The sequence below is a fragment of the Sus scrofa genome, chromosome 9 (genome assembly GCF_000003025.6).
Source record: "Sus scrofa isolate TJ Tabasco breed Duroc chromosome 9, Sscrofa11.1, whole genome shotgun sequence".
NCBI classification, from domain to species: Eukaryota; Metazoa; Chordata; class Mammalia; order Artiodactyla; family Suidae; genus Sus; species Sus scrofa.
Genome location: NC_010451.4, coordinates 109,170,897 through 109,183,453, shown reverse-complemented (window position 1 = coordinate 109,183,453; position 12,557 = coordinate 109,170,897). Strand labels below are relative to the sequence as shown.

Sequence of the window (12,557 nt, the reverse complement as noted above, 5' to 3'; positions counted from 1 at the left end):
CCAATTCGACCCCTAGCCTGAGAACTTCCATATGCCGCAGGTGCAGCTCTAAAAAAAGAAACAAAAAACAACTAAAAATAGAGTTGCTATATGATCCAGCAATCCCACTCCTGGGAATATATTCAGATAAAACTATAATTTAAAAAGATAGGTGCACCCCTGTGTTCGTAGTAGCACTGTTCATAATAGCCATGACACGGAAACAACCTAAATGTCTTTATCGACAGAAGCATGAATAAAGAAGATGTCGTGTTCGTACACACACACACACACACACCCCCACAATGGAGTACTACTCAGCCATAAATAAGAATGACATAATGCCATTAGCAGCAATGTAGATAGACCTAGAGATTATCATATTAAATGAAGTTAAATCAGAAAGAGAAAGAAAAGTACCATATGATATCACTTGTATTTGGTCTAAAATATGACACAGATGAACTTATCTGTGAAATAGAAACAGACTCACAGAGAACAGTCTTGTGGTAGCCAAGAGGGTAATGGAGGGAAGGATTGGGAGTTTGGGATAAGCAGATGCAAACTAGTATATGTAGAGTGGATAAACAATAAGGTCCTATTGTATAGCACAAAGAACTATGTTCAATATCCTGTGGTAAACCATAATGGAAAAGAATATGAAAAAGAATATATATGTGTACCTGGAGTTCCCATTGTGGCTCAGAGGAAACGAATCTGACTATTACACATGAGGACGCAGCTTTGATCCCTGGTTTTGCTCACTGGGTTAAGGATCCGGTGTTGCCATGAGCTGTGGTGTAGGTCACAGATGTGGCTTGGATCTGGCATTGCTGTGGTTATGGCATAGGCCAGCAGCTACAGCTCTGATTTGACCCCTAGCCTGGGAACCTCCATATGCTGTGGTGTGGCCCTAAAAAGACAAAACACAAAAAAGAATATGTATATATACTGGGAATCACTTTTCTGTATAGTAGGAATTAAACAATATTGTAAATATATTTCAATACAAAATTTAAAATATATATTTTAACAGTTTATCCCTAGAGGAATATATCCTAAGAAAAAGAAACACAAAGAAATCTTGAGTTAATATTTTTGTTAATAATATTGATATAGTTTTGAAATACACATTCAGATAAAGGAAAGATTAATGTCATTAGGAACCAAGATTCTTAGGATAAGGGAGAAAAGATACAAATATAAAATGAAAGGACTTAATTAAAATCCTGTAGTCTTAAATGTGAATCATAAATATTAATATAAACTCATAACACTTTTCTGAGAGGTGTGTTATTTTATAGCTCTGTCCATTGAAAGAACTTAGAAGCAGTGACAAACTATTAGCAATTCACATCCTCGTCTTCCAGGTTGTGGTCTCTCAATTCTGTTTCTCAGAGTGATTACTGAGTGTGTGCTTGGAGCAGGAAATGTATAAGATGAACACGGTCCACTCTGTCATACCAGAAATGAAGGAAATTAGATGTTTTGATCATGTGAAAAGACAGAGCTGATCTGAAGGAGCTGTCGCTGGCCAAAAACGGCAAATTGAATGATAAAAAGAATAATTACTTGAACTAAGTTACAAAACAAACTCACAGACATAGAAAACAAACTTATAATTAGCAAATGAGAAAGGGGTGGAGCTTATCATAATGGTAAACCAAAAACATTCAAAACCACTTGAATCACGTTTGGAACTTCTAGAGCACTAACTCATTATTCAGAAAATTGATGAATGAAACAATTAAGCATTTTATTTTATGTTTTATTTTTTTTTTAATTTTTCTTTTTACCACAGCACCTGTGGCACATGGAAGTTCCCGGGCTAGGGGTCTAATCGGAGCTGCAGCTGTCAGACTACACCACAGCCACAGCAACACCAGATCCGAGCTGCATCTTTGACCTGTACTGCAGCTCATGGCAATGACAGATCCCTAACCCACTGAGCAGGGCCTGGGATTGAACCCACATCCTCACGGATACTAGTTGGGTTTGTTACCTCTGAGCTGCAACAGGAACTCCAAAAGTCTCATATTTTTGATGATAGAAAGTTCATCCTATGGATATCTTTTAAAAGATCCATGTCCTTATATCCAGTCTCTCCCTGCCTGTTTTTTTTTTTTCTATGTATATGTGTGTGTTTATAAAGTCTTATAGAAAAAAATGATAAGGTTGGACTGTGGTTAATACGTTACTGCCTTAGAGTTCAAAATAGGAAGGTGGAAAGGCAACTTGCCATGTGCCCTAAAACCTGTATTTTCCCATCTGTCTGCATAAACTAACAGTCTTTGGGCCTTAGTCTTGACCAGCCTCTTATTTCTGCTTTGGGTACACCTTTAGATTTCAGTACTCCCTAATTGATTTAAAAGGAATTGAGCAAAACATTTCTGTTCATTTTCTAGAAGTAAAACCATAACCTGCCTATAAGGCTTTTTTGATAAACACTATAGAGAGATTGAATTTACTCTTGAGACACTGTCAGTGTTTGAGCTTGTCCTTTTAGGCTAAAAAAGGTTATATATAGGCTTTGGCTGGAATAGCAAGCACAGCTGTTTTTCTTTTTGTCTTTTTTTTAGGGCCGCACTTGCCCTAAAAAAAAGTTTCCCTATGGAAGTTTCTAGGTTATGGATTGAATATGAACTACATCTGTTTTTCTTTTTGTCTTTTTTTTTTTTTTTTTTTTTTAGGGCTGCACTTGCCCTAAGAAAAAGTTACCCTATGGAAGTTTCTAGGTTATGGATTGAATATGAACTACAGCTGCCAGCCTATGCCACAGCCACAGCAACGCTGGATCCAGGCCATCCATGACCTACACCACAGCTTACGGCAACACCAAATCCTTAACCCACTGAGCAAGGCCTGAGATTGAACACACATCCTCATGGATACTAGTCTTATTTGTTACCACTGAGCCATGGCAGGAACTCCAAGCACAGCTGTTTCTGTACAGATCAAATGAGGCATGTTATGTGCAAAGCTTTTAGAGGCCATTCTTTTTTTCTTTCCAAAAGAATACCCATGGCCTGAGGGACTTGCAAATATTCTTCTCCTCACATCCAGGGTTCAGGAAACAAAAATATGTATCATTTGATAGACAAAGGTAGTATCTTATGGAAAGAATCAAGAATTGGAAACCTGAAAAATATTTCTGAGCAGTCAGATCTGTGTTTAAACTGACCTAACTTTGTAATTCTGGTAATGTATTTGTCTTTTTTTGTATTTGTTTTTGTGTGCAGCCGCTTGATGTGGGTTCTCAGTTCCTAGATCAGAGATTGAATCCAGGCCTCAGCAGTGCAAGTGCCATATCCTAACCCCTAGACCACCAGGGAACTCCCATGTGTGTTTTTGTTTGTTTGTTTGTTTGCTTTTTAGGTCTGCACCTGTGGCATATGGAAGTTCCCAGGCTAGGGGTCGAATTGGAGCTATAGCCACTAGCCTACACCACAGCCACAGCAATGCCAGATCTGAGTGCGTCTGCGACCTACACATCAGTTCACGGCAACGCCGGATCCCCAACCCACTGAACAAGGGAGGGATTGAACACACATCCTCATAGATACTAGTTGGATTTGTTTCAGCTGTGCCAAAATGAGAAATCCCCTATGTTTTAAAATTAACATTTATAAAAGTTTTTGGTCAGTGTTGCTGTATTTTAAAGCAAATCTTTGATAATATGGTATTTCACTGTAAATACTTCCTTAATGGTAATTTACTTTACCTCTGTGGGTTCTCTCTACTTAAATGGAGAAAATATTCCCTGCTTCATTTTTTCATAAAAAAGCTGCGAAAGAAAGAGGTAAGAACACATTGAAAGTAAGTGTGCTAATGAAATGAAAGGTACTCTTGATTTTGGATTTTCAGGGTGTCATCTCCAAAATAAAAAATTGATTTGTTTTGAAAGGGGCCCACCAAAAATACTGAATCAAGTTGAGTCTATCATGTAAAAATTCATAAATTGGTTTCATTTTGGCATTCCCACTGTGGTGCAGTGGGTTAAGGATCTGGTGGTGTTTCTGTGATGGTGTCGGTTTGATCTCAGGCCCAGTGCCATGGGTTAAGGATCCACAGGTTACAGCTGCAGCTTGGATTCAATCCCTGGTCCGGGAACTTTCATATGCCGTGGGCACAGCCAAAAAAAAAAAAAAAAAAAAAAAAAAATTGGTTTCATTTTGAACTGATTATTTAGATGTTATATCCTTTTTTTTAAAGGCTGGTTTTGTTTTGTTGTTTTAGTTAATTAGAGATAAATATTTGGACAAAATGTAGTATTTAGCAGACTAACATTATTTCCACTTTTTGAGTCAAGCCCTAAAGGCCATTTTCTTTCCCTACAAATAGACCCCAGTATTTCAACATCGGATATTCTGTCTTGGATTAAACAAGAGGAAGAGACCCAGGTTGGTGCCCCACAGGAGCCCAAGGAGAGTGATATGTGCAAGGGCACCTATGCTGGTGAGTACTGAACCGCCCAGAGCCAGCTTATTTAGGGACCACTGAGAAGAAACCACAGAGGAAGTGGGGTTGTGGAGGCAAGGAAGTGGGTGATGATTGAGGAAAAGGGGGAAAAAAAGACATGTTCACGTAAGTTAGAAGTGCACCTGAAATCCAACTAAGATAAATTTTAACTGAGAAAACACTTTTTTTTTTTTTTGTCTTTTTTGCCATTTCTAGGGCCACTTCTGGGGCATATGGAGGTTCCCAGGCTAGGGGTTGAATCGGAGCTGTAGCCGCCGGCCTACGCCAGAGCCACAGCAACACGGGATCCGAGCCTCGTCTGCAACCCACACCACAGCTCATGGCAACGCTGGATCCTTAACCCACTGAGCAAGGCCAGGGATCGAACCCGCCCTCATGGTTGCTAGTCAGATTCGTTAACCACTGCGCCACGATGGGAACTCCTGAGAAAACATTCTTAAGTGTAAAGACAAATTAGAATTGTCAGGAGAAGAAAAAGAAGTGCCACAGATGGACCAAAAGTATAAGGATGGGGAAAGACAGGAGAACATTCAAAGATCATGCAGAAAGGACAGAGTGAAAGTGGGGGTGGGGTGGAGAGACAAGCAATGGAGATGACAGTGTCATTGGAGAGGTGCAAATGGGGATGTTAGTGAGGAGCTCTCCCTCAGAAAAACAGTGATAGAAGAGACTGTTTCTTTTTTTTTTTTTTTGTCTTTTGTCTTTTTGGTTGTTGTTGTTGTTATTGTTGCTATTTCTTGGGCCGCTCCCGCAGCATATGGAGGTTCCCAGGCTGGGGGTTGAATCGGAGCTGTAGCCACCGGCCTACGCCAGAGCCACAGCAACGCGGGATCCGAGCCACGTCTGCAACCTACACCACAGCTCATGGCAACGCCGGATCGCCAACCCACTGAGCAAGGGCAGGGACCGAACCCGCAACCTCATGGTTCCTAGTCGGATTCGTTAACCACTGCGCCACGACGGGAACTCCAAGAGACTGTTTCTAAGACATTTAGCACCATCTGTATTTTGCCATCTGAACAGAAGAGAATCTTAAGGTCAGAAGAGACATGATCACTTATGCAACTTGTTTATCATCTACGCTCTGTGTTTAGACCCTGGAAAATAAAAATTAAGAAAAATAAGACAGTTTCTCTCTTTAAGAATGTTTATCTTTTTTTTTTCTCTTTTAGGGCCGCACCTGTGGCATATGGAAGTTCCCAGGCTAGGGTGGAATCGGAGCTGCAGCTGCTGGCCTGCACCACAGCCACAGCAATGTTGGCTCCAAGCTGCTTCTGTGACCTACACCACAGCTCATGGCAGTGCTGGATCCTTAACCCACTGAGTGAGGCCAGGGATCGAACCTGTGTCCTCATGGATACTAGTCAAGTTCTTTTCTACTCTGCCACAATGGGAACTCCTTCAAGAAGTTTATATTGGGAACACACAGATCAACACTAGGCATGCCTTTTATTGAATGTCAAGGGTGAATGGGGTGGATGACTCACATACAAGAAATAAGTTTGGAGAACATTATATCAGTTTTAGTTTAGATATTTAGGTAAGGCCTAGTGAAGGATGCGAAGCTAGAATTGGCCTTAGAAAATTGGTATGATGTGGTTGGGTATAATTTGGGAAGATGGGAAGAGATGCATTCTCCAAAAGGAGGGCGGAATGAGCCATATAAGCAGAAATGTGTCCTTTATTTTTCAGAAAAGTAAAGAGACAGCAAACTATAGCAAAGGACTTACCTGGCAGAATAAAAAGGAATGAGATTAGATAAATGCATGATTTTAGGCCTTGTCATAATAGGCAACAGAGAATGTTTCAAAGCCGAGGAGAAACATAATGAAAGTAATGCTGGGGAGATGGATGTTAGGATTTGTCCTTTTCCAAACTGGGAGCATTGAAGAGGTTCAGTAGTAAATGCTCTGATGATGATCTCAGCCATCAGACTTTCTTGTCCCAGCCAGGGAAGAGCTCCGCGGCAGTCTGTTGGAGCTGGGCAGGGTACAGGAGAGCTGACAGGTGTGACTCTGAGTCTTTTCTTTCAGATGAGGAGCTTGTCATCAAAGCTGAGGGCCTTGCCACAGCGTCCTTGTGCCCCGAGGTTCCTGTCCCCTTCTCTTCTCCGCCAGCAGCAGCAGCTAAGGATCCTTTTCCAGATGTGGCTTTCAAAAGCCAGCAGCCGGCGCCCATGACGCCCTTTGGACGTCCAGCCACTGACCTGGCCGAAGCCTCAGAGGGACAGGTGACTTTCACGCAGCTGGGCAGCTACCCCCTCCCACCCCCGGCCGGGGAACAGGTGTTCTCCTGCCACCACTGCGGCAAGACCCTCAGCCAGGATACGCTGCTGAGCCACGAGTGCGGCCCCCCGGCTGAGCCTCCGGGGCCCTGCGCCCAGTGCCCTAAGCACCTGCCCCAGCAGTCCCCTGCCGGCGAGACGCCCCCCACCTGCCCGCACTGCGCCCGGACTTTTACGCACCCATCGAGACTCACCTACCACCTGCGGGTCCACAACAGCGCTGAGCGCCCCTTCCCTTGCCCTGACTGTCCCAAGCGCTTCGCTGACCAGGCGCGTCTGGCTAGCCACCGGCGGGCACACGCCAGCGAACGGCCCTTCCGCTGCTCGCAGTGTGGCCGGAGCTTCAGCCTGAAGCTTAGCCTGCTGCTCCACCAGCGGGGTCACGCACAGGAGCGGCCCTTCTCCTGCCCGCAATGTGGCATCGACTTCAATGGCCACTCGGCCCTGATCCGCCACCAGATGATCCACACAGGTGAGCGGCCCTACCCGTGCCCGGACTGCAGCAAGAGCTTCATGCGCAAGGAGCACCTGCTCAACCATCGGCGGCTGCACACCGGAGAGCGGCCCTTTAGCTGCGCACACTGCGGCAAGAGCTTCATCCGAAAGCACCACCTCATGAAGCACCAGCGCATCCATACGGGCGAGCGGCCCTACCCCTGCGCCTCCTGTGGCCGCAGCTTCCGCTACAAGCAGACGCTCAAGGACCACCTGCGCTCAGGCCACGGTGGAGCCTGCGGGGGTAATAGCGACCCCTCGGGACAGCCACCGGACCCCCCGGGGCCCCTCCTAACTGGGCTGGACACCTCCGGCCTGGGGGTTAGCACTGAAGGTCTAGAGGCCAATCAGTGGTATGGGGAAGGGAGTGGAGGCGGAGTTTTGTAAATCTGGCAGGAGGAAAGCCCTGGAGCCCCTCCACCCCTGCAGTAGTGACTGCCTGGCCCATCGATGGATGTGGGGTCCTGTGTGCTTGACTGGAGACATACTCGTGTTTGGAACTTCACAAGAGCACCACGTTTGAAACCCAGGAAGACCTGGAAAAAAGCTCAGCTTTCCCATCTTTTCAAAATTATTACCTAAGCAGAAGTTATCAGAATGTTGCAGAGAGGTTGGAAAGCAAGGTTTGTCCTCAGGTGATCCATCACAAACAGGGTAATAGGTCGATAATGGTTGAGCTCCAGGTAGAATCAGGTGCTTGGAAGAGCCTCCAAGGATTGAAGCCCACGGTGAGGCAGAGAACATTTAACTGAGCCTTTCATTACTTCCTCCATGGTAAGGTGGTGGCTGGAAGAAAGTGCTCGAGCCTGGGCCCCAGCTCCTTCTCCTCCCAGCCAGCAACTACAGTCTGCTAGGTACTGCCTCTCCAGAAATGAGGACTCAGGACTGCCTTCCAAGCTCTCCTAGATCTGTTCTAATGATTGTGTTTAAGATTGAGTGAGCAAGAAATCTGACTTTAAAGGCTTCTTAAGGAGAACAGTTCTTTCGCTGGCTTGGTTGGAAGCATTCAGGCTTTTACTGGCATTTAAACTGCTGGAAATCATTTTGGCCTCCTGGTTAAAAATTGGGAGCACTGTTCTCAGCCCCAGCTTTAAAAGCTAGAGATCCCAGAGAAATGACAGAGCAGCCTAGAATTTGTGCCTGAACTATGTTTCTTGTATCAACTTATGTCAGACTCTTTTCTTTTCCAAGCTAGTAAGCTGGCTTTTCCATTTCTGGTGTCTGATATTCTGACAATCATCAGCGGAAAAGGTCACGGCACTTTCCAGAAGCTTTACAGGGTTTCAGAAAGTGCCAGTAACTCTCAGCTTTTACTTCCTCTGTAGCAAGATGACAGTTACAATGCAGCTTTCTTGAGCTGGTAGAGTGTTCGCCCCCTGGCGATGGACAATTTGAGGGGCTTCTGGGACCCCTGAGAGTGCAGAGGAGGACAGCCTCTTCCTGCTGGCCTTGCTCCTGGGGACTTTGACCACCACATGTCCTTCTGTCAGGGTCAGTCAGTTACCTGGGAGCATCTGAGCCTGGCCCCACTCCTTAGTGGCTTTGCACTGGGGCTGCATCTCCCTTTACAGATCTCAGATTTTCCTCTGCAAAATGAGGCTGGTGAAGGGAAAAAAGGTGAATTCTTAGAATTAAAAAAAAAAAATCTTGTGATGCATTCCTTCTCCTGCCAAAAATCCTATCTCTGTCTCTAGCTTTTATCCAGGCAAAGCCAAGTAAGATAGCAAAATCAAAGCAGAGACATTCCTGCTGAAATGTGACTGAAATCCATTTGATCTGTTGTTTCATTCTTGCTTGGAGACTGTGGTAGAAGACAGGGAATGCAGAAGCCCTAAGTCTTGGGCAGAAGAGTTGTTTGTTCTGTGCCCTCTTCTTTCCCCCGAATCTCCTGAGATGGCTGTGATAAGGCCTGTGAGTGTTCAGACATGATTTTGATGAAGTGATAAGGGAAGGACCCACTCTCCACCCGATCACCCAGCCCAAACGTCACCCTGCCTAGTTCTGTGTAACCACACTATGAAAAAGTGTTACCCCAGCTAGCTTTGCTCCTGGGAAGCCTCTGTCTGAACATGCTGCTGTTTAGGATAATTGCACTTATAAAATATCTGCTCTGTGATATTCACAACCCCAGGGATCATGGGAGTCCTAAGAAACGTGCATGTGATCTATTCTACTGTCAACCTTGTAACCTATAGTCAGTCTGAAGGTAAAGGTATAGAACAGACCAAGAGAGGTGACAAACAGAACCCTGGCACATTGGGGTTAAGAGTTTTCTATAGGATTTGGAGCCAAACCATGGGAAATTGGGGTACCGGGGGTCCCAAGCCCAGGATTCTAGCTTCACTGGTGACCCACTAGGAACTTGAGTGTGAAGTCAGCTTTGGTTTGTATCTTGATCTACCTAATGAAAATGGGGGGAGAATCAAAGCAGTGTCTTTGTGGTGTCTTCAGAGTTTGTTTGAGATTCAAAAGTGGGTAAAATAGAGCAGTGGAAAGAATAAGTCCAACAGAAGGGTTCCAGTGTGTGGAGAAAATGGGTCCATCAAAGGCTCCTGGGGTATTTAACAGTACCTGAGGATTGGTCATCATGACCAGACCCATTAGGGAAGAGGAAAACCTTGAATGTGCTCTTCATCAGTGTGCCCTCTGGGCTAATGGGTCTGTCCTATCACACGTAAACAGGCACCGTCTCCTTGGAGCGGCTCCAGCTGTTGGCAGTAACCAGCTTCACTCTCTTCTTACTAGATTTTTTGATGTCACTGTAAGATGAACATACTTGGAGTTGACTCTCTAGAAAGTGAAAGAAAATGACTCATCTTTTCTGTTGGATATTTGTTATTGGGACACCATAGCTGGGCTTTAGTTACCTTACTTCATTTCCTAGCAGTGCTTAACATAACTTACCTCATTGCTAATAAGAGTCTGTAGCGTTCCTGTTGGGGGACTCTGCCGGCCTTCTTTTTGGAGCATTTTAAAATATTTGGGTGTCCATGTCTATCTTAACCAGGACTAGACCCTATGGCTTACTAGGGAGTAAAAACTGTTCATTGCCTCAATCAGCAAAAGTGTTGTTGGTTTAAAAAAAAAAAAATGAAGGACCCAAGTTCCTTTATCTGTTTATTTCAAATGGGATGGAGACTCTAAATTTCTGCTCAGACTTCCTCTTGAGGAAGGGCAGGACACTATTCCACCCCCACATCCCATATTGTCGCTTCTGAGACAACGAAAAGCATCCTCCTCAGCTGCCTGAGGGCTGCTCAGAAGCCACGAGGAAAAGTGGGTCTCCCTCAAGCTTCTCACAGACCAGGAGCTCTGTTACCTCCAAGAGCTATGTTCTTTCTGTGCTCAGTGGATACCTTTGACCCTGTCCTCCACTCTACAAAGGAAGCAGTCTTCTCAGAGTGTTTTAAATGGAGGATGTCCTTTGACTTGGGAAGTGTCAGGCTCTTTGAAGCAAAATCCTCACGTTAGGTCACACTGGTAGGAGATGGGTACTGAGTGCTCAGGCCTTATAAGGACATGTCATGTGGATTAGCATAGCCTAGTGGTTTAGTGCATGGCCTCTGAGACCTAGATTCAAGTCCTGACATCATAAGAAGTAACATAACTTACATTATTTAACCATCATGAGCCTAGTTTCCATATCTGTAAAATAAAATGATACTGATCTCAGAGATGTCAGGGTTTAGGGGAGCCTGTGAGTGAGCTTGGCACACGGAGGTTTCAGGGTGACCGCCCTCGGGAAAGGTGTAGGACAAACCGGAGAGGGGAAAGTGTGGAGAACTGAGGCTGCGCTGCAGAAGCTCGTGGTTGCTCAGTGGCTTAGCTTTTGCCTACTATTGTTTGCTTCCATTGCTGTTCTTTTACTCTATCTTGTCTGTATCTTCTGGCTCCCAAAGTTTCTGAGTGCCATGACACCATGTGTCTCTGATTCTCTTGACTTTTCTTTAGATTCTAGAGTGTGGGATCTGGTCCAGCTCCTCTTTCTATACCAGGCTGCAGAAGTTTCCAGCCCGCCCTTGGACTGGCTGCCCTTGGGTGACAGGCTCATCTTGGTTCTGAAAGCTGCAGTCAGGAAGGAAGGTCCTAGGAGCCCTGCGCAGGAGCTGCGGGCCTGGTAGACTCACTTGAGAATGGCCAAATGGCGGCACAGTGTGGCGTTTCCATTACTGCCAGGAGAAGAAGAATCTGTTTCTCCTGGGTCTGGGTTCCTTGAGAGACTTCTGCTTCATCGGCTCTGTTGTAGGCCAGAGCTCATGGTCTCTTGCGTAAAGGGCCTAGAAGGTGCTGTTTCTGTATCTTGCAAAAGGAAGTTGTTACTTTTTTGGGTGTCATTCCTTCTTTCTCGCCCTGCTCCACAGTTCTTTTTAAATATGTAACTCTGGCCATAATCCTATACACATATACACAGTGACGCTTGTCAACTTGGTCAAATTGCCTCTTCAATTATTTCACCCTTTAGGACCCACCATCCACTAAAGAATGCAGAGAGATGCAGTCAAATCAGAGAGGCCTCAAAGCACTGTGCTGCAATGCTCTTAAGATTGCCAGGTTACATTTCAAATAAAATATCTGGTAAAACCTCATTTGGCTATGTGGCTTTGTGTTTGCTATAGGCAAACCCAGTATTTCCTGTAAAATCTTGAAGCTGATCTGAAATTAAGCTACCCAAGAATTGAGGCTGTATCTTATATTGTATTCCACCTGGTACCACATGCTGTCAGGGATGTGGGTGCTTGACAGATAACTGTGCAGTGGGAAGACTGCCTCATAGGTGTTAAAAATGACTCTGGTCATAGCTGGATGTTCTCCTTGGTATGGAGCAAGCCACCTAAGTCGTGTAGATCTCCTTTCTCTAAGTCTAGTGGGCAGGTTGAACGAGGTGGTAATGCAAGGTCCCTTCCAACTTAAAATCATAGAATTTAAGATTTTACTTCCTGGTCCGTTTTCCTTGTTGGGCTTTTCCCCAGATTCTGCCGCATTGAGTGATGCTTTGACATGGCAGAAGGAATACCTCAGACAGGTGGATGAGTACAGATGGAAATGATACCAGTGCCTGCACCGCAAATCTCCCTAATCTCTGTCGTGGTGAGGTGAGCCCCTCTTTCTAAGAGCAGTTTGCTGAAGAACCAGAAGGGACTGTGCTGACATCATTACCAGCTCAGATTTAACAACATGCAGTTTAAATACCTGATTTGTGGTGTTTAGAAAAAGTGTTATTCTGCACAACCCAGCTGGACTTGATTTTGAATGAATTTTGACCTTTTGTTTTATGGCATATGGAGTTTCTGGGCCAGGTCAAGCTGCAGCGTGACCTACA

The 12,557-nt window shown here is 44.9% G+C and overlaps 1 protein-coding gene across 2 annotated transcripts in view; it reads left to right on the top strand.

The window, feature by feature from the left end:
- Positions 1-11,823, top strand: part of LOC100522942 (zinc finger protein 398) — a 43,130-nt gene extending 31,307 nt beyond the window's left edge. For both annotated transcript variants that reach the window (XM_005667768.3, XM_003130281.6), the window contains exons 5-6: positions 4,321-4,434; positions 6,492-11,823. In XM_005667768.3, the coding sequence (XP_005667825.1) occupies positions 4,321-4,434; positions 6,492-7,624 (1,247 nt within the window). In that variant the 3' untranslated portion in view covers positions 7,625-11,823. The remainder of the gene's footprint in view (positions 1-4,320; positions 4,435-6,491) is intronic.